Below are 21,532 nucleotides of genomic sequence, written 5' to 3' on the forward strand. Positions count from 1 at the left end.
TGTCAGTTTATTTTCCAAATGCTTCTCATGAATATCTTGATTCTTAACTCCGGTTTTTCCCCTCTTCCCTTTGAATGTTATAATTCTGGGTATGGTTCTGTGGGACTGTACTGCACTTCAACGAAGTGGGAATCACTCATATCTGAGTGCATCAAAATTTATAATATTTTGGCATTTATTTGCTGCTCATAGCCGAGCTCGATTCCGATCCTCACTGGGTCATTTTCAGCATCGTTTGAGTCTTTTGTCCCTCAATTTCTGCCCTGATAAGATCCGCTTGTTTGTTGCAAACCAGGGCAAAAGCATTGGAGGCTTCAGGTTGTATTTAGTATCGAGCCAGAGACTACTTATACCAATTGTTGAAACCACATACCTGTGGTGCTTGCTGCATTGTAGGAGTGTGCCTGAGGGACTCTAACTTTCTCAGTATTTTCAGCGACAGCTGAAATTGGGGCACGTGTTTTAGAATTGTGTTCCAATTTTAAACCTTTAATGCCTCTCTTTATCAGTCACTAATGTTCTCTCTCCAGCATATTAGATCCAAAGCCACTTATCCTATAACTGTAGGAACTCTTGAGGTTGAGGCCAGGAATGCAAAACAAAATCACACTGCCATTTTTATATTAACAATTATAATAATCTTGCAGCACTGTTAGGAAAATGTAGATTCCTCAAGCTATCCCTTTGGGTAGTTAGCAATCCCTGCTTCTGGTCCTCTGTTCCGAAGAGATTTGTAAATGACGTTGAATTGGCGGTCAATTACGCAATAATTTGAAGTGTTTGGAACAAAATGTTTCAGATTGCATTAACTGCAGCAAGTCTTCACCTGCCAATTGATCATTTGCTGATATATTTCTCAATCCCATTCTTCTGTCTTCTCCCAGGCACCGGACTCTCCTTTGTCTAATTTTCTTGTTACCTCTTTAAAGAATTGTAGCAGATTTATTAGGCATGACCTCCTCTTGATGAAGCTGTGCTCACTCAGCCCTATTTACCATGCACTTCCAAGTACTCCGCAAATGTATCCTTATAGTGAACTTTAAAATCATAACAATAACTGTGGTCAGGTTAACAGACCTATAGTTTCCTGTCTTCTGCCTCCCTCTTTTAAACAGGGATGTTATATTAGCCATTTTCCAGTCGTTTGGCACCGTTCCCTGACTCATGATTTCTGAATGATCACCACCAATCCCTCTACAAACTTCTCAACTACCTCCTTCAGAACTGTGGGGTGTAGTTCATCTGGTCTGGGTGATTGGTTCACCTTCAGACCTTTCACCTTCCTCAGCACACTTTTCTTAATGATGGCTGCTACATTCACCTCTGCTTCCTGACTCATGAAGCTCTGGTATGCTGCTGGTCCTGCATCCTGTAAAAACTGGTGCAAAGTACCTATTTACTTCCTTTGCCATTTCTTATGTGACCTATTGCTACTTCTCCAGCCTCATTTTCCAGCAGTCCAACATGTGCTCTTGTCTCTTTCTTTCTTTTACAGATCTAAAAATTCCTTTCTAATGTCTTGCAATCTTTTATATTGCTAGCTAGCTTACCCTCACATTTCATCTTCTTTCCCTTATTGCTTCCGTAGTTACTGTCTGCGGTTTTATTGCTCACCTTCCTTGTGCAACTTGCCATAGTTCCTGTTTGTTGGCTTCCTTTGCACGTGGAGCAGGAGAGAGATGCACACACTTGCACGGTGGCTGTTTGACTGTTGTCTGTAGGGAAAGGATTGTTATTGTAATACAGTTAAAATCTGACTTTCTGGGGTAAACATGGGCCAACCTGCCAACAGAGCAATTTGTTTTGGTCAGGAACAGAGAATATTCACGGGAACTATGTGCCTCAGTCCAGCTAATCAAACACAGACTCTACTTGGCAGGACTTAAGGCTACAAACAACCTGTAATATTGCAGTTAAATTATCAAAGTATGTAATGTGCCAAAACAGCAGTACATGGGGTGTGAAAATTCATGAGAAAACATGCGAGGCCAGGATTTTATCCAGTGGGATGTGCAGTGGTCTTCCAGAATCCTAGATTTTGAGTTCTTGGAATTCAGGGAACACTTGTTACATTTAGGATATGGTGGGCCCTATATAAATGTCAGTTCTTTATTTTAGATAAAATTATGAAGTTCTGATGTGCAGTTCTGCCCCCTCTTGACTTTCCTGGTTTGTCTAGTATATTGTATTGCCATTCCTGAGTTTGGCAGTACTGACTTTTTAAAATTAATGATCAACAAATGTACAGATAATTCCCGCATCTGCCTGACATTTAGATCCTGTTGTGATGGATCACACTGCTGGGACTTGTCACCATGGCAAATTTGTTCTTAGCCCGTAAGCTGCTAATGTAAACAGATCCCTGCTCATGGTCCTCCGGACCATGCATTCGCCACATTAACTCAGGGAGCCTTCACAGTAAAGTTTTGTCCAAAAGCATAACCCATTTACTACACTGAGGTGTGGTGCTTTTTTTCTAACAAAAAGAACTTTCAGGGGTTGACGTTTCACTTTTTCTGTTGTGGAATAACCTTTTCCATTAAGCTTGTATTGATGTAGTTGGAGAGTGGGCTGCAAAGAGTGGCCAAGATGCTACTTTGCAAAAGACAGCTGAACCAACAGCACAACTGGATAGTCATAAGTTTAATGGTGGAGACAGATTTATCGTCTAATTTTAACTGTGTACTTTTCTAAACAACAACTTCTTGACCTGCTCAGTAAGCCATCTCTGACAACCTGTCATCTCATTTCATCAACAATCATCACTGAGATGCAAAAGAGATCAGAGCAGTCGAGCAATGAAGTTGAAGTTTGTTTCAAGTGGAAGGTGCCTCAAATATGTTCTCCATGGAGTGTTTACTGTCTCAGCCATGGTGATATGTTATTAAGGGAAAGCAGGTGAAATAAGTGGGCAGTCTAGTTTTCCATGGTGTTGGATGGAGAAGGCTTATTCACTGGAACAGCAGACACCGCATTCCCATTGAAGCTCCAGTTTCACAGTGTAAGCACAACCCTATGCTAGCCATAAAATTATCCTTCAGGACCTCCTATTACTCTGGAAGCTACACACGTGAACCTTGCCAGAGAGATGACAGATGGAGTTTAATTTAGATAAAAGCGAGATGTTGCATTTTGATAAGACAAACTAGGGCAGAACTTACTTAGTCGGCGAAAATGAGGACTGAGGGTGCATGAGGTTAAAATTGTGCTGGCAAAGCACAGCAGGTCAGGCAGCATCTGAGGAGCAGGAAAATCAACGTTTCGGCAAAAGCCCTTCATCGGGAATGAGCCTGGTAGGCACTAGGGAGTGTTGTTGAGCACTGGGACCTAGAAGTGCAGTTACACAGTTCTTTGAAAATGGTGTTCTCAGGTAGACAAGGCAAGGTAAAGAAGACATTTAGCATGCTTCCCTTCAATAGTCAGAGCATCGAGTACAGGAGTTTGGGATGTGATGTTACGACTATGCAAGGCGTTGGTAGGCCACATTTGGCGTACTACCTACAATTCTGGTCGTCATGCAATAGGAAGAATGTTGTTAAGCTGGAAAGGATGCAAAAACAATTAACAAGGATATCACCGAGGCTGGAGGGTTTCAGTTATAAAGAGGCTGGAAATACTGGGACTTTTTCCTCATGGAGTGTAGGAGGCTGAGGGATAACCTTATAGAGGTTTATACAATCATCAGGGGCATGGATAACATGAATAACCAAGGTCTTTTCCCTGGGGTAGAGAAGTCTAAAACTAGAGGGCATAGGTTTAATGTGAGAGGGGAAAGATTTAAAAGGGACCTGAGAGGGAACTTTTTTACACAGGGTGCTTCTATATGCAAGGAGTTTTCAGAGGAGATGACTGAGGCAAGTACAATTGCAACATTTTAAAAGACATTTAGACATGTACGTGGACAGGAAGGGTTTAGAGAATTATGGGCCAAACGCAGGCAAATAGGACTAGTTCAGTTTAGGAAACCTGGTCAGCTTGGATGAGTTGGGCCGAAGGGTCTGTTTCTCTGCTGTGTGACTCCATGGTATTGTGGCTTATTAGCAAGTGTTTTAGATGATCAAAATTAGGGTTTGCTGCCATTTACATAACTTTGGTGAGACCACAACCAGGGGTGTTCAATGCAGTTCTCATCCCTGTACCTATAGGAAAATAAATTTTGGAATGTATGCAGTGAAGATTTGCTAAGTTGGGTGAGGTTGTTCATCTTCAGGGCGATTCAGTGGAATTAATCTATATTCTCTGGAGTTTAAAAGAATGAGATATGATCTCCTTTGATAGATTCTGGGAGGGTTTGGCAGGTTAGATGCTGAGAGACTGGTACACTGGACATATTCGAGCTAGATGGCAGTCTCAGGACAAGGGTTTTTGGGTTCTGAAAGAATCAAGGTGTGTGAGGATTTGAGCGAGTGAAATAGAGTTGAGTTGAAGGCAAGCATAGAATGTTGGAGCAGGCTTGCTGGACTTTATGGCCTACAGCTCCTATTTCTTACGGTATGCAGATCTGTGTACCTACTGTACTATGGTAAGAGCTACTGAACTGCTACTTTTTCTCTGCCAGCATTACTGCACAAACCCAACTGCCCGGGAGGAAGGTCATCGGCTTAATTTTAAAGGGCAAAGAATCTGAGATGTGTAACAGTGCTAGCTATCTCTAATATAATTTATTACCCAACCCCCATACCTGGTTCACCTGGTGCATTCTGGCTGATATATTTGTCGTGGAATGGTCTAGTAAAATTATTTCACTGCAATATGATTATGTGGAACAGGAGAAAAGGCAAAATACTTAGAACTTCGATCAGTTTCAGCAATGCATCAAATCTGCCCAGTTTCTTTATTTCTTTGCCTCTATTTCTCTTTCTTCTGTATTGCACACTCATTTTAATTTGCTAATGATATAAAGTTGGGTAGAAATATAAGCTCTGGGGAAGCTTCGATGGGGTAAGGGAATGTTAAGGGAGTGGGCAAGAAACATAGCAATTGAAAAAAGATATTGGGAAGTGTGAAGCTGTCCACTTAGTAGAAACAATAGAAAAGCAGATTGTATTTATTTTATGTGGTGAGTGCTGGGAAATGTTAATGTTTAGAAGGACCAGGATGTACTTGTGCATGAATGTCCAAGTCAATATGTAGATATAGAAAACAGCTAAGAAACCAAATAGTCTTAGCCTTTTTTTCACACTTAAGGGTTTGGAGCGCGAAAATGAACTTACTGTGTCGGGCATTTGTAAGGTCACATCTGAATCACTGTATAAGATTTCATTTTCCTTAAGAAAGGATATAGCTACTTAGAAGTGCAACCAGAATTCACTAAATCAATGGGAACTCTCAAAGGAAAAAAAAATACTTGCGTTACAGAATCATTGAGTTTTTTTATCGCAACGATTGGGAGAAGCTCTTCACTTGACTTGTTCCTAATCTGAGGATTGTCCAAAGAGAAGTGGTTGAGTGTCCCAGGTCTGTCTGTCTTACGATTCCACTGAAACATATGCTATTCTTAAGGATTCTGTCAGGGAAGGGGCTAGGAAGATATTTCCTCTGGCTGGAGAGTCGATAACTAAAGATGACATTCGCAGAATAGGAGTCAGACACTTATGATTGAAGTGACAAATTTCTTCAGTCAAATGCTATGAGGTTTTAGAGTTCTGTACCCCAGAGAGTTCACATTGTTCTGTCTTTAAACATATTCAAGACTGAGATTGGCAGATTTTTGAATAGCAAGGGAATTGAGGTAAAATTGAGATAAGCTCCTCTAGCTTATCTCTCCACGTTTCAGGCTCTCTGCCTTTATTCCTGATGAAGGGCTTTTGCCCGAAACGTCGATTTCGCTGCTCCTTGGATGCTGCCTGAACTGCTGTGCTCTTCCAGCACCACTAATCCAGACGGGAATTGAGAGTACAGGGATGGTGAGAAAGGATGCTGAAGATCAGTCAGGATCATGAGTGATGGCCTTAAGGGCCATGTGGTCAACTCCATTCCCTGCTACTAATGTTCTTTATCATCTTTCTTTCTATACGTCCTTTTCCTCTTTCATCTTCTCCATTTCTTCTCTTAAATGGTAAACATTACAATACAGTATCTGGAGTTGAAACTTGTAGCTCAATTGTTTGGTAGACAGCTAATATCCATTTGTAGTGTTGCTTTGTTTGCAGAGTGTAATGCATTATCCCATGCTGATCAGTGCCCCTGTAGACACATTGGAAACTTGGAATTAAATGAAATCTCAAGTATTCCTTGGGTTCTTCCATGAAATGTGGCGAATTCCAGTTTCTTAAAGACACTTTAAAAGCAGGATTCTGAGATTCTCTAACTCTGAAAATAACTCAGAAGTTTAAAGTAAGATAGGCCAGTGGGATCATTTATGTGAAAATGATTTCTTGAAGTTACAGACTTAATGATTATCTGAATGATGAAGTGGATGAGGGCACTTCAGGGATGCAGAATTGAGTTTCGCTGAACTATAAGCCTGTATCTGAGTTTGATCTTTCCTGATGTTTTGTTGCTAGAAACGTGGCCATCTCCCCTCTCCCTGTCGGATCAGTGCTGGGGAGAGTTTTCTGTGCCATTCTCTCTCTGTTAAGTGAATAAGACTGGAACTCTTACCTAGCTAAAGGGAGGAGATGTAACCTGGAAATCCTTTGTTTGCAGCAACAGTGGAATTTACTTTGTAGTTCAGAGATTGACCTTTTTTAAAGTGTGAAAGCATATTGGATGTTAGCTGGGTTATGCTTCTAATCAAAGCTGGTGCTTTCCATGCATCATGTCGGAGTTAAAACAAAGGTGTATTTTTTGTATTGTTCTATATCCCAGGAGAAAATTAATTCTGACAATAAGTGTAAGACTTAGTGTCAATGCTATATCTTTAAGAGGTGTATTTTTGTCCTGTTTTTTTTTCATCAAGAAAGGTTGAAATAGAGTGAGTCGGCTGCTCAAAGCCAAACAAGTAAATAGTTTGTGAGGCCTTAAGTTTTGTAGTTTTAGTTTTCAGGACTTGCTGGGATCATGAAGCTGGGTGTGGATGCTCTTGTTCCCCTCTCTGTTCCAGCTAAAAGCTGGGGTTCTCTTCCTGCTACTAGAATTGCATGTGAGACATCTGTTTGACTGAATTTGCCTTTGCCAAGGGTGTGTTTATGGGATATTCCTATATTGGAACAGTTAATTAGTAGTTAATGCATATTATTTTGTTAAGCATTTCAATGAAGTTACAGTTAAGCCAATTCTTTTATTTTTATTTTGTCTGTATTTTGACAGTAGTGTAAGAAGTGTTTTCTTGCTGAAAGTAGAATAGTTTGACCAATCAAATTGCATCTGGAACTCAAGCTTTACACTTGCCTTTAAAATAAGAAAAAGTTAGGGTCTAGGCCAACTTAATATATTTTGAGCAGGTAGTTTGGTCTGTCCATGCCAACTTGGAGGATTCGCTTAGTCCTGTAGTCCTTGCTCTGCACAGACATACAGGTTACTGGGGCAGTGGTGAAATTGTCCCATCATTGTGAATATCAAACATATTATTAACAATATTGCGTGCTCAGTGGTGAGCTTGGATCCTTACATCAACAGGAATGTGGTTTAGATGTCACCCTTGAATAGAATTATGAGCATCTGAGGTACAGGAGACATTCAGGCTCTTTCCACACTTAAATCACTCCAGATTCAACTCTTCTCCAGCAAAAAACGCATCGATCCCTCCACCCTTTTTATTCCCATGTGATTGCAGAAATGGCAGAAGTCTCACATATACCAATGCCATTCTCCCACATTGCCCTGCAGTCAAAGGTTGCAATGTTCTCTTGAAATATAATTGTATAAGTAATCTTTTCTATAAATTACAACTCAATAAATTCATTTTTTGTTACAATATTGAGGTTTAATTTGTGCCCCAGTTGTAGGGTCCAACTTTTGCCAGTGAAATGGGAATGAAATTGGAGAGGGAAATAATGTAAAACTAAAAGAAATATCAAGTTGTATGAAATACCATTCAATCCAGGTGCTCTTGTTAAAGCTGGCTCTATTTGTTTGCATGCTTTTATCTTTCTCTGGTGCCCTCTTGATAAGTTTCTGCATCTCCTTTTTGACAGGTACAAAGTGACAAGCTCACTTTACCACATCCACATTGAAAATGTCGAAAGCCACAGGTTCAAAGTCCAGGTCGCAGTCATCTCATTCGAGATCCCGTTCTCGTTCTCGCTCCCGGTCCTTTACAAGGTCCCGCTCGCGTTCTCGCTCCCGGTCTCACTCTCGAAAACGGAAGTACAGGTGAGAGAATTTCTTGAGATCATTACATCCTGATTTTATGAAGCTAATACCTTTCCAGTGATAATCAGAGACTATCTTTCCAGTGCTCTGCTCTGGTAAAATGTATGATTCTAGCTGGTTAAAATCCAACAATGCTGCCCCCTACATTGAGCATCCCTAACGGCCAATGATAACCGCGGATATCGTAATTCTGGACATTCTCAGTTGTTTCCAACTGAGAAGTGTGCACTTCATCTCCATATTTCAAATTGTCACTGCCAAATATACAGTGTTAACTGTGGCTCAATGATAGCATTCTCATCTTTGAGCTAAATGTTGGGTGCGAATCCAGTCATAACAGTTTAAATGAAAAAGTGGATGAGTTGTTAAGACCAGGGAAGGAAGACTAGAATAGTTCCTGTCTTTTCCCATTCTCATTTAACTGCCAATTTTTCTTTGTCACATAGGCTTGCCAATCAGCGAGTGTTTAAGTATTTAGGTGTGCACACAGACAAGCTTCTCTAAGTTCTTTTAAAAAAAAGCACATTGATTAGATTTAACACTTCAACTAAATAAAATGATTTTTAAAGTTGCTCCATCTCTCTCTCTTTCATATGCAAGAGTACACATGCAAGTTAAAGATGGGAGGACAGGTAGTGCTTTTCAAAAGTCCAACAAAAGTGATTCCAAATACACCGGGATTATAAACTGGTGTGTGATTTTTCTTTGTCCACCCCAATCCAACACTGACAACTCCACATCAATAAAAGTTAGAAGTTTATAAGTCTTATCTATTGATCTTGGGTGCTTTCAAATAGGGCTAAGTGACCTTTAGATTTATCATAGAAATGATATAAAGGTGTCTGTAGGCATTTTATCTTTTCAAATGGCATCAACAGCTGCTGAGTTAATTCTGACCACCTCCCATATTGTGCAAATGATCAAACGAAAGGCAGCACCTTGAACTTGCAGGATGGCTAGAAAGAGAGAGAGAGAGACATGTGAGGTTGCTTTATTTGGCATCTTCCTGTTTTGTGCTGAAAATGTGTTGCTGGAAAAGCACAGCAGGTCAGGCAGCATCCAAGGAACAGGAAATTCGACGTTTCGGGCATAAGCCCTAATTCCTGAAGAAGGGCTTATGCCCGAAACGTCGAATTTCCTGTTCCTTGGATGCTGCCTGACCTGCGCTTTTCCAGCAATGCATTTTCAGCTCTGACCTCCAGCATCTGCAGTCCTCACTTTCTCCTCCATCTTCCTGTTTTGTGCCTTGGAGTAAAATATTTTCTTTGCTGTACATTTATTTGACGTTAGTTGGATAATTAGAGAATTGATACAGTGCAGAAGGAGATCACTTGGGCGATCATGTTCACACCCAATCCTCAATGAGCTTTATGACTTGGTGTTGTCCGCCTACCTTGGCTCATACCCTTGCACATTGTTTTTATTCAAATAATCATTTTATGCCCTCTTGAATATCTCAATTCATGCTCCCTCTCCCACATTTCCATGTAGTGCATTTCAGACCCAAACCACTTGCTATTCCCACACTACATTTGCAGCATTTGTAAATTGCTTGAAATTTGTGCGTATTTTTTTTCCAAACCTTTTGTAGGAGGGAGCAATTTCTTCCTGTCTACTATATCCAGACTCCTTTTGATTTTAATCACTTCCATCCCTTGCTTTAGGTGTAAATCATGTGATACTGAAGAATCTAATAGACATATATTGTAACTCATGAATACCACATATGTTACATTCTCAGGCACATCAGTGCCCGGGCTCATCAAGCAATTCAGTTAAGAGCAGTGTTTTCAATAGATTATTGTGATTCGGGTGATCTTAAGGTAAATGGAGAATGAGTCTTTTATGCCATCGGGTCACATGCTATGATAGTGATGATATCGTAAGTATGTTGCATAAAGCTTTTCCAGAATGGGAGACAGAACACAAAATTGACTTAAAAGGTCAATTGACTGCTAAGGAACAAAGATTTTTTTCCTGGTGCTTCTCAATCAGCACAACTAAAACTGATTATCAGGCTACTTAGTAGGAGCTTATTTTGTACAGATTGATTAGTGTTTTCGCAAACAATATAGTTTAATACAGTAGTAAAATAGCAGTTACACTTGAAAATTATTTTACTGGCTATGTGTGTTTTGGCAAATCCTGGAACTGTATTATATAATTGCAAATACTTTGTATGAAGTAGGGGAGAAAAGCATAATCTTTTTTATGGATAAGGCCAGGGACTCTTCAACCTCCGGTTGGACAGAGGTCACTCCAGAATATTGAAGGTCAAACAAAGATTCAACTTTGAGAAAGTGAGGACTGTAGATGCTGGGATCAGAGTCCAAACTTGTGGCGCTGGAAAAAGCAGCATCCGAGGAGCATGAGAGTCGACGGTTTGAGCATAAACTTTTCACCAGGAATGTGGGGAGGGGGGGAAGAGAGTGAGTCCACGAAGGTGGAGGGTGATGGTGATGGTGATAGGTTCCGCTAGAGTGGATGAAGGTGGGGATTACGATAAGTGAATGAAGGTGGGGGAAGGGGGTGGTGGTTGCGATGGGGGATGAAGGCAGGTGAGGGGGTGATGGTTGCGAGGGGGGATGAAGGCGGGTGAGGGGGTGATGGTTGCGATGGCAGATGAAGGCGGGTGAGGGGGTGATGGTTGCGATGGCAGGGGATGAAGGCGGGTGAGGGGGTGATGGTAGCGATGGCAGGGGATGAAGGCGGGTGAGGGGGTGATGGTTGCGAGGGGGGATGAAGGCGGGTGAGGGGGTGATGGTTGCGAGGGGGGATGAAGGCGGGTGAGGGGGTGATGGTTGCGATGGCAGGGGATGAAGGCGGGTGAGGGGGTGATGGTTGCGATGGCAGGGGATGAAGGCGGGTGAGGGGGTGATGGTTGCGATGGCGGGGGGTGACGGTGGGGCAGGGGATGATGGCGGGGGGTGGGGGAGGGGGTGATCGTGGCGATAGGTGGCACTGAACCACCCCATCACCCTGTGGCAGATCGCTTCTATTTCCCTTCCCACTCTGCCAAGAATATGCAAGTCCTGGGCTGCCACCGCTGCCAAATCCTAGCCACCTGACAACTGTCGGCAGAACACCTAATCTTCCTCCTTCGGACCAACCAACCACCCTGATTTTATGTAAATTTTACCAGTTTCCTCATTCTCTCTCTCTCTTCTCTCTCTCCCCCCCCCCCCCCCCCCCCCCCCCGACCTTATCCCAGATCCAACCCTCCAACTCGGCAATGCCCTCTTGAACCGACTGACTTGTCCATCTCCCTTCCCACTATCTGCTCCACCCTCCACTCCGACCTATCACCATCAGCTCCCACCTTCATCCACCCGTTACCTTCCCACCAGCCCTACCCCGTCCCGTTTATCTCTCAATCCCTTGCCCCACCACCCACCCAACGTTCCTGATGAAGAGCTTATGCTTGAAACATCGACTCTCCTGCTCCTTGGATGCTGCCTGACCGGCTGTGCTTTTCTAGCACCACACAAAGATTCAGCTTTACCAATTAAATTTAAAGGAGAAAATTGAGGATGTGGCTTAAACCTTCAGTTTTCCTCTGACACTTAAACAGAGCAAATGGCACTTAGTCAAGCCCAGCATCATACCATAACTGTTCCCATTGAAGCATGCTTGCTTGATAATATTGAAGGTGAAATCTAAAAATATGTAATACCTACAAAGCCCAAAATTCAGATCAATCCCAGAAAATTAGATGACAATCTGAGCAGGATTCCTGGATGGGCATCAGTTTACCCCCAGCTGACATGGGTTGCACGCTAACCAAAGGCTGGTAGGTTTACGTACTTGTTTACGCTTTCATGGATGTCAGTGTTGCTAGCAAGACTGGCATTTGTTGCTCATTCCTAATTGCCCTTGAGAAGGTGCTGATTCTTGAATGACGACAGTCCATGCACTGTATATAACCCCCCCAATACTATTAGGAAGGCAATTCCAGGATTTTGACCCAGTAACAGTGAAGTGTGGCAAATTATTTCTAAGTCAGGATGGTGTGTGGTTTGGAGGGAGCTTTAACATGATATCTGTCACCTGGCCTGGCCTACATGTGCCTCCAGAGCCACAGCAGTGCGGTTGACCCTCATCAGCCCTCAGAAATGGCCTAGCACGCCACCACTACAGGTCTCAAGAAAGAAATGAAACTAGATCGACCACCTGGCATCAACCTAAGCACAGGAAATGACAACAGCAAAAATAGCCCTGTTCACCTTACTAATATCTGGAGGCTATTGCCAAAATTGGGAGACCTGTCTCACAGACTGGTCAAACAATATTCTAACAGAGTCGACCTGATGAAGGAGCGACGCTCTAAAAGCTAGTGCTTCCAAATAAACCTGGTGGACTATAACCTGGTGGTGTTATTTTTAACTTTGTGCTAAATGGGGCAGACTTCAAAGGATCTAGCTATTCGAAAATGGGCATCCATGAGGGCCACTAACATTAAAGGAAATCTGCTCCAACACAATCTGCAACCTCATGGCTGACCATATGCTCACTCAACCATTGCCATCAAGCCAGGTGATTAATCCTGGATCAGTGAAACAGTGCAGGAGTTTATGCCATGAGCAGAACCAGCCATACCTAAAAATAAGAGGTCAACCTGTTGAAGCTACTAGACAGGACTACTTGCAAGCCAAACAGCGTAAGCAGCAAGTGATGGACAGGTGAGTGATCTCACAACCAGCAGATTCGATGTAAGCTCTGCAGTCTTGAACGCCCAGTCATGAATGGTGGAGGAAACTCCACAAATATCCTCAATGATGAAAAAGCCCAGCACTTCCGTGCAAAATGATAAGTAACATTTGTACCATAAAATGCTAGGCAATGATCATCTCCAATAAGCGGGAGTCTTAACTACTACCCTTGCTATTCATTGGGGCTACCATCACTGAATTCCCCCCACTATCAACACCCTGGGGTTACCATTGACCAGAAACTCAGCTGGACTTGTTATGTAAATGCAGTGGCTACAAGAGCAGAGGCTTAGCATGCTGTGGCAAGAAACTCACCACCTGACAGAGTCAAAATTCTGGAATTTCCTCTGAGGGCATTGTGGGTTAACCGACAGCATATGGACTGGAGTGGTTCAAGAATGCAGCTGTCTGCCATCTTCTCGAGGACAACTAGGGACAGGCTCGAAATGTTGACCAGTCAGTGATGCCCATGTCCCAAGAATGAATATAAAAAAAATTGAATACATCTGTTAGCCTTAAGTGTTTAGGTACTGTTTAAGGATCTTTAGTGAATTTCTACAGTGCATCTTGTAGATTGTACACACTTCTGTTACTGAGCATTAGTGTTGGAAGGAGTGAATGTTTGCGGGTGTGGTGCCTGTCAAATGAGCTGATTTATCCTTATGTTATCAAATTCCTTGAACGTTGGAGCTGCAACCATCCAAGCAAGTGAGGAGTATTCCTTCACACTCTTGACTTGTGCCTTATAGGATTTGGGGAGTCAGGAGCTGATTCACTCACTGCAGAATTGCCAGCCTCTGACTTGCTTTTATAGCTACAGTGTTTGAATGAGTGTTCTAGTTTGTTTTCTGGTGGGTTTCAGAAGTAGCTTGCTATAAATGTCCTAGGGCAATGATTAGACTCTCTTATTGGCAATGGTCATCACCTGGAACTGAGTTGCAAACTGGTACTTGTCACTTATCAAACCCAGCTTGAATGTTATCCAGGTCTTGCCACTTTTGGACAATGTAAGATTTGCTGTCTCTCTTACGAAAACCAATTATTTATATTCAGAAATTCAAACTGAACTCAGATTCTGAGTAGACCATTGGAAAGATGTCTGTGAAAATTGGATTCTGGATTGCTCGTCTGGGAATGTTACCATTATATCATTATGCCCAATTAATTATAGTCAAGCATGCACTCAAAATGACATTTAATTGGGGGCGATTCCATGACCACAAATTGTACTCCAGTTTAAAGGGCAAACTTGATGAAATTCCCTCTCAGCACTGAGGCAGATAAGCATGTTTTGCTAGAAGCTGCAATGAATTTGGTGCTTGCCTGAGTTGCACTCTGACTTAAGACCAGCCAACTCTACAAATTGTGACTTTACATTAGAATCTACCTTGTCTACGTGGGATAGTACCATATCGAATTGCATTTACAGTCGATCCATTGAGCGGTGCATTTGTTTTACTCCTATCATGTCTTAATTGGTATAGGTTCTGCCCCTATGCTTTGCTGAAATTGCATTAACAAACAGAATAGCCAGTCGTTAAACCAGGGCTCCTCCCATTTCTCTGATCCCTGTGGACTCAATAGGAGCAAGTGACCCAATTGCAGAACAACAGAAATCTCAAATAGATTAAGACTAACCAACTCACCAGCTGCTAAATACTTGGAGCTGTCTAGGGCTTGATATATAGGCAGCTAAGTGAAATCCGTTCTTTCCATAGTAAATGAAATCTTTTGGCTAATTCACTCTGACTCTTGTTGGCAGAACCGGTGCCAGAAATAAAGACTTTGAAAAAAAAGTTCAGTCCCTAACTGGCTTGTGTTCCGAACAGCCGGCCTCTTCCTGTGAGAGTTAGAGCTGAGGTGAGCTGTTCACTTGATACTGGTAAAATGGATTTAGCAGGCAGGCTGTAGCAGTGTCATTCCTCGCAATGTGGTTGATTACTGGGGCACACATTCCTCTCAATGAAAAGCTACGCTGGGTAAGCAGTACTATTCAAACTTCTCAATCTGTTTTTTTGCTTCTTAATTTGTAATTTATTTAGCTGGAGAGTTTCTTTTCCCTCTGTTCCCCTAGGGACAGCTTTGTGGAACAGCTAGTTTAGCTGCCAGCACAGCTCCTGTGTTAGCTTTTAAAATTTGTTTCTTTCGTGTGTTTAAAATGCTGGTAATTTGGAGTTGCGTACAACTGAAAGAACATGTGCCAGATGAGAAGTTTCTGTTCACTTTTCTCTTTTTGAGTAACTTGGAATAAGATTAACAAAACTTGATGTTTGTGCCTTTAAAAGGAGATTAAATGTTTTGAGCTTTAGCAGATTGAAAACTTGCCGCACCTTTTGTTTCTGATTGATTGTTTTCATATTTAAGAGGCCGCAGATGGGGTTGGGGGAGAAAGAGAGAGAGCGGGAGGCTTGTTCTGTTAACTGCAGCTGTGGGTGAGGAGAGCGGGAGGCTTGTTCTGGTAACTGCAGCTGTGGGTGAGGAGAGCGGGAGGCTTGTTCTGTTAACTGTTGATATGCTGTTTTGTCTGTATCTGTACTACCCCTCATAATCTTTGTTAGTTTGAGTCATTAGAAATAATGTTCTGAGTTCTGGCTTGGCCATACCGTGTTGCTGATCTGGCCATGCTACTGTAACTGGGTGGGAATTAATGTGGGGAAGTTAGGGAGACTATTTCCACCCCAGTGAGTATCTCCAGGCTTCGTTACTGTTGCAAGGTTCCTGGTGTTAGAATTATATGAAAGGAAGGTTTGGAATCACTTTCTCTTCTCTGCCACCCTTGCAACCCTGAGTCAGTTTCTACAAGCCCTGAAAGATTCCTCTTAATTAGCATTGTTTTGTCGGCTTTTGCCTCACTCTTGAAACGTACAACATTCATTGTTTGGAATGAGATGGATAAGATTGAAACACAGTGAAAGATATTAGAACTCTGAGAACCAATGGAGGTGTTTGGTGGAATTGGTGATGGGGTACAGTAGGGAGAACTATTTGGCAATGGTATATTTGCACAGGATATTGGTGCTGTTGACGTCATCATTGTGCACCCATGTCACTTAGGAACTACCGGTTGTCGTATCCCTGTTATTGCTGTCTGTTTCCCTGCAGCTGTTCTGTCAGCTGCCTTGCTCAGGGAAAGGACCGTGGGTGACTCACCTGAAGACTCTTGCTAGGCACCCCTCTGGGCCAGTGCTTTCTAAGTTATTTGAGGTATCAGGCTGCATCGCAAAATGAACTTTAGAAGTTAAGGAATGAGGCTGTGTGGCATCACCAGCAGTGAGGTGACACAAACTGCATCTATCGAAGTTGTGATGGTGAGGAATCCTCCCCGTGTATATGCCTGTGCTGCCCAGTGCAGCACATGTGGAGAATTCAGTCATCCTGAGAGCTTCAGGGTGGGATTAGAGAAAAGAGTCCTGCTTCATCCTGCATGGCAGAATGTAGAGTCATTAAGAAAATAACATCCAGAGGTTATTCAGCCCCATGATCCTGCTGGAGCATTGAGTTAGATTGTGGATGATCTGTAGCTCAACTCCATATCCTTTCACCTAATAACAGTCTATTAACCTCAGTCTGCAAAACTTTCCAGCATTCACAACTTTTTGAAAGTGTTCCAAATTTTCACTATTCTTTGTGAGAGTCCTTAATATTTTATGCTAATTACAGGATTCTACCTAATTTTGATTTGTTTAATATTATTCTGAACCTCTACTAAAGGAAATAGCTTCTGTACATATTCTATCAACTCACTTTAGTGTGCTTCCAATTAAACCAGTTGGACTATAACCTGGTGTTGTGTGATTTTTAACTTTGTACACCCCAGTCCAACACCGGCATCTCCAAATCATCACTTATCATTGTAAAGCATTCAGTTAAATCTCTCCTCATTTCCTAAATGGACGATCCTGAAGCACATTCTGTTCTCATAATTTAACGCTTCAAGTAGGAGTATCATCTAGACTCAACATTAGCTTGCGCTCACTCTCTCTTGCTGTCTCTCTCTCCATGGATGCTGTCTGCTGTGATCTCCAGCATTGGTTGTTTTCAGTGAGTATCTTTTGTCTTGGCCTGTGTGCTTCTAATGAGCATAGTCAGTTTGACCAGCCAGAAAGCTACCTGTTACTTTCATAAGGGAGTAGCTTGTACAATATAGAAACTTAACTCTGTAAGGCACCCTACTGAGTCCTTGCACATTTCTGAATGTGAGGGACATTTCTAAAGACCATTGTTTGTATTCCGTTATCCTCTGAGACCTCAAGTAACTTAAAGCATTTTTTGGGGGGGACTATCCCTTTCCAAATAAGCAATGCCGACCTCAGCTCAATACTGGACCCTGCTGGTGAGGGAGTACTTCTCAGACAGAATATCAAACTAAAATCTGTAGCAGAGTCTTATTTCCTGATCTGTTATTTCCTTTTTAGTTAAGCAGTTGACGGAGTTTTTTTTAAAAGAATGTGCAGGAACTCCATCAGATAAGTTCATTAATTGTGTTTGCTAAGATTTGTACCCGAGATTGAGAGGCACAGTCCCACACCTTAGGGACTGTCATGACTGTGGCTATTGTGAAAACCAACCATGTTGTAGAGGGGTTTGCTCATTGGATATTGGGCTGCACCTGGGGCCCTTGCTTGTTTCTGTCTGTATTATGGCTGCTGCCTGGTAGTGCTTTTGTAGGGATTCACTGTGCCCCTTCTTGCTGGCTGTTGTTACCTACATGGCCCACTCGGGCTGTTGCCAGTGGGATTCCCCTTTGTAGCTGGCTCAGAGTCTGGATAGAATTGATTACATTGCTACTTTGTACAGCTAACTGTAGGTTGCAGTGTGCCATTGCAAAGGACCTGCAGTTTCAACCACTGCCTCACCGGTGAATGGGGTTGATTTGCTCCTGAAATTGCCAGTGTCCAGTTGGGGGCGACTGGTAAGATCAGGCATGGCCACCACCCTGTTAGCCAGCAGGGGCAGCTCCAACATGGCTGAGCTAGTTCTGAGGGTGGCGGTAAACTGTCAGGGCATGCTTATGGACAGTGGCAACATCAGTGCTGGAGGTGAGTGATTGTCCTGAATGGGTCTGGGACCTGTTGGATGGGCAGTCCCTGAAGAAGACCGTGGATGTCAGTGTGGCACTGGGATAGGCTGAAAACCAGAGAGAAAGGGCACATGCCAAAATAGCAGTGTGGAATTTCAGTGCCTCATAACTTATCAGTCTTAAAATGAGTCAATGTTAAACAAACATCTTTGAATATATCTTTCTCACTCTCACGCTCTGTCACTCTCTCTTTCTCTCTTGCTTTCTCTCTCTCTCTTTCTCTCTCTCGCGCTTTCTCTCTCTCGAGCTTTCTCTCTCTCTCTCTCGCGCTTCCTTCCTCTCTCTCGCGCTTTCTCTCTCTCTCGCGCTTTCTTTCTCTCTCTCGCGCTCTCTCTCTCCCTTGCGCGCGCTCTCTCTCGCGCTTTCTCTCTCTCTCTCTCGAGCTTTCTCTCTCTCTCTCTCGCGCTTTCTCTCTCTCGCGCTTTCTCTCTCTCTCTCTCTCGAGCTTTCTCTTTCTCTCTCTCGCGCTTTCTTTCTCTCTCGCGCTTTCTTTCTCTCTCTCGCGCTCTCTCTCTCCCTCGCGCGCGCTCTCTCTCTCCCTCGCGCGCGCTCTCTCTCTCCCTCGCGCACGCTCTCTCTCCCTCGCGCACGCTCTCTCTCTCTCTCCCTCGCGCACGCTCTCTCTCTCTCTCTCCCTCGCGCACGCTCTCTCTCTCTCTCCCTCGCGCACGCTCTCTCTCTCTCTCCCTCGCGCACGCTCTCTCTCTCTCTCCCTCGCGCACGCTCTCTCTCTCTCTCAAGGTGAAAATGCAGATTAGGTGTCCCAGTCATTCAAACCAAAGTGGTTGAAGGGTTCAGGGAAGTGGCGGAGGTTGCATATGAAACACACATTTATGTCAATGTTTCCTCTCTGGAAAGATTGTGTGTGGCTGGGGGAGTTTTTGACGACTGCGAACAATTGCAGCATGTTCAGCACAATTTGTGACGACTCATATTTGAAAGTTGTCTGTGTCCAAATGCAACAACACCAGGACAATAGGCTCAGGCTGAGAAGTGGCAAGTAACATTTGCACTACATAATGCCAAGCAATGACTATCACAAACGAGAGAGAATCTAACCATCGCTCTTTGACATTCAGTGTTATCACTATCGCTGAATCTCCCATGATCAGCATGCTGCGAATTACCATTAACCACATACTGAACTGGAACATTCAGTGGCTACAGCAGGCCAGAGGCTAGGAACCTTGCAGTGGGTAATGTGCCTCTTGATTCTCAAGTCAGTCCACCGGCTGCAAAATTCAAGTCAGGAAGTGATGGAATATTCACTTGCTTGGATAAGTGCAGCTCCAACAACATGCAAACTTGACACCATGTGGGACAAAACAGTCCCCTTGATTGACACCGCATCCACAAAGATTCATTCCCTCCTCCACCAATGCACAGTAGCAGCAAGATGCTTATGAGCAGTAGCAGCATCAATGCTGGAGGTGAGTGTTCTAGCAGTGCGTCTGGGGCTTGTTGGGTTGGCAATCCCTGATGAAAACCATGGATGTCAGTCAGCATGGCACGGGGAGAGGCTGCAAACCAGATGGGCATCTACAAGATACACTGTAGGATTTCACCAAAGTTCCTGAGCATTCCAAATCCATGACTCCTACAGTCTTAAAGAACAAAGGCATCATATACAAATATGACGAACACGTTCCCCTCCAATCTGCTCACCATGCTGGCTTGGAAATATGTGCTTCTTCACTGTTGTTGGGTCAAAATCTTGGAGATTCCTCCACAACAGCCTTGTACTTAGAACTGCTGCAATCCATTTGTTCTAAGTGGCAGCTCAGCACTGCCTTCTCGAGGATTCTTGAGATGGCTTGCCTGCAAATCCCTGAATGAATAAAACAAATTCTGAAGGTAAAAGCACAAATAATAAATTCCGTGGCATGGAGGTGGGTTGGGTAGAGTTGGAAATAAGCAGTTTTGGTGATAGAACACAAATCAGTGGAGGCATTAAACTCTTTAACATCAAAATTGCATTGATGCCTCCTAAAATACCAGGTAGCAGCATTTCACAGACAGATTGATCAGTTCCAAGCCAATACTGGCGTGTTTTGCTATCACAGTGTCTGCCTGTTGCCAACTATTCCACTCCCTTGCCATATTGATTTTGTCACAATCCTAATGAGCCTTTTGGAAAAGCAGCCGAAATGTTGAACTACAAAATAGTTTGCCCAGAATTTTGATTTAATGTATGCACTAACATATCCAATTGTCATCTTCATTTGGGGGCTAATTGGAAGTTCATTCTTTTAGCATTTTATCTTTTATTTCAAGTTTTACTTTGTATATTTTTACATTTTGTTTTAATACATCAACAACGTCTTGAATAGGTGCATATGTTTAACCCAAATCAAAAACTTGAGCGTAATTGATGAGCACTGAAACGGCCAACTCATTAACGGTTAGGATCATAAATCCCTCACACAGGAGCCACCCGTTCATTCTGCTGTGCCTGTTGAGGAACTTTGAGCTATCCAATTAGTCCCGTTTCCCAAAGAGTTGTTCAAGTAGCCATGCATGTTTTCCCTTTCAAGTATATCGGTTCCTTTTTGAAAGTTGCAGTTGACTCTGGTTCCAGTACCCTTACTTACAGTGCATTCCAAATCATTCACTGTCTGCTTTAATTGAAGGCTTCTACCAGATCATAACTGTGTAAAATCTGCTCACTCCCCTGGTTTTTTGGCAATAATCTTGTCTTCTGATCACTGACATCCATTCTTCCTTTTAACTCCATCAAAGCTTCTCAGTCTTTTACCAGGATGTTTGGCGATGGTCAAATTGACACTAAATTACTCTTGTTGGGAGTTTGCGAATCAGCCTTTCCGACTTCCGTGTATATATCAGCTGTCCTTGCTGACCACTTCACAAGGTTCCTAGCTGTGGCTCTTTCTTAGTAAATGTTTCTCTGGTTTGAACCTGACTGTAGAACAACAAGCTGCTCGTGAGATAAGACTTCTTGCTTGAAAGGGATGAGATCAGGTTGATAATTATAATGATGTCACCCTCACCAGTGTGGATGTTCCTTCAATTTATATGGGAAGTAGGGCATTCTCAGAGTTCCACAATAAAGATTTTGCATTTGAATAGCACCTTTTACAATCTTGCGACATCAGAAAGCACAGCTAAGGCCACACACTTTTGAAGTATAATCACTGTTGAAGGAAGCAAAGCAATATTTTACAAAAGCAACCTCCCATGAACAATAATTTGATAGTGTCGGATAATTATAGCTGAGGGGCAAATATTGAGCAGGCTGCCTAGGAAAATTTCATGTCAGATCTTCAAAGTCATGCCGTAAAATTTTGTACGTTCTTCTGAGAGAATGGATGGTATTGAGATTTATTGATTCATCAGAAACCAACACTTCTGGTTAATCTGATGTGGCAATCATGTATGTTTCTGATGTGAAATAACACTTTAATCCAAAGCTTCTAACTGATGTGAGAAGGCTCCTGCTGAGCCAGAGCTAGCACCAAAATCCTAAGGA

General features: G+C 42.8%; 1 protein-coding gene across 7 annotated transcripts in view; it reads left to right on the forward strand.

Moving 5' to 3' along the window:
* LOC132830115 (thyroid hormone receptor-associated protein 3-like) overlaps positions 1–21,532 on the forward strand; it is a 108,983-nt gene that overhangs the window by 64,027 nt on the left and 23,424 nt on the right. For 6 of the 7 annotated variants that reach the window (XM_060847602.1, XM_060847608.1, XM_060847605.1 and 3 more), the window contains one exon: positions 8,079–8,256. In XM_060847602.1, the coding sequence (XP_060703585.1) occupies positions 8,120–8,256 (137 nt within the window). In that variant the 5' untranslated portion in view covers positions 8,079–8,119. Of the gene's footprint in view, positions 1–8,078; positions 8,257–14,608; positions 14,945–21,532 lie in introns of those variants that run through there. The other variant, XM_060847607.1, reaches the window with a different exon arrangement.

This window comes from Hemiscyllium ocellatum, chromosome 30 (genome assembly GCF_020745735.1).
Source record: "Hemiscyllium ocellatum isolate sHemOce1 chromosome 30, sHemOce1.pat.X.cur, whole genome shotgun sequence".
In the NCBI taxonomy this organism is placed as follows: domain Eukaryota; kingdom Metazoa; phylum Chordata; class Chondrichthyes; order Orectolobiformes; family Hemiscylliidae; genus Hemiscyllium; species Hemiscyllium ocellatum.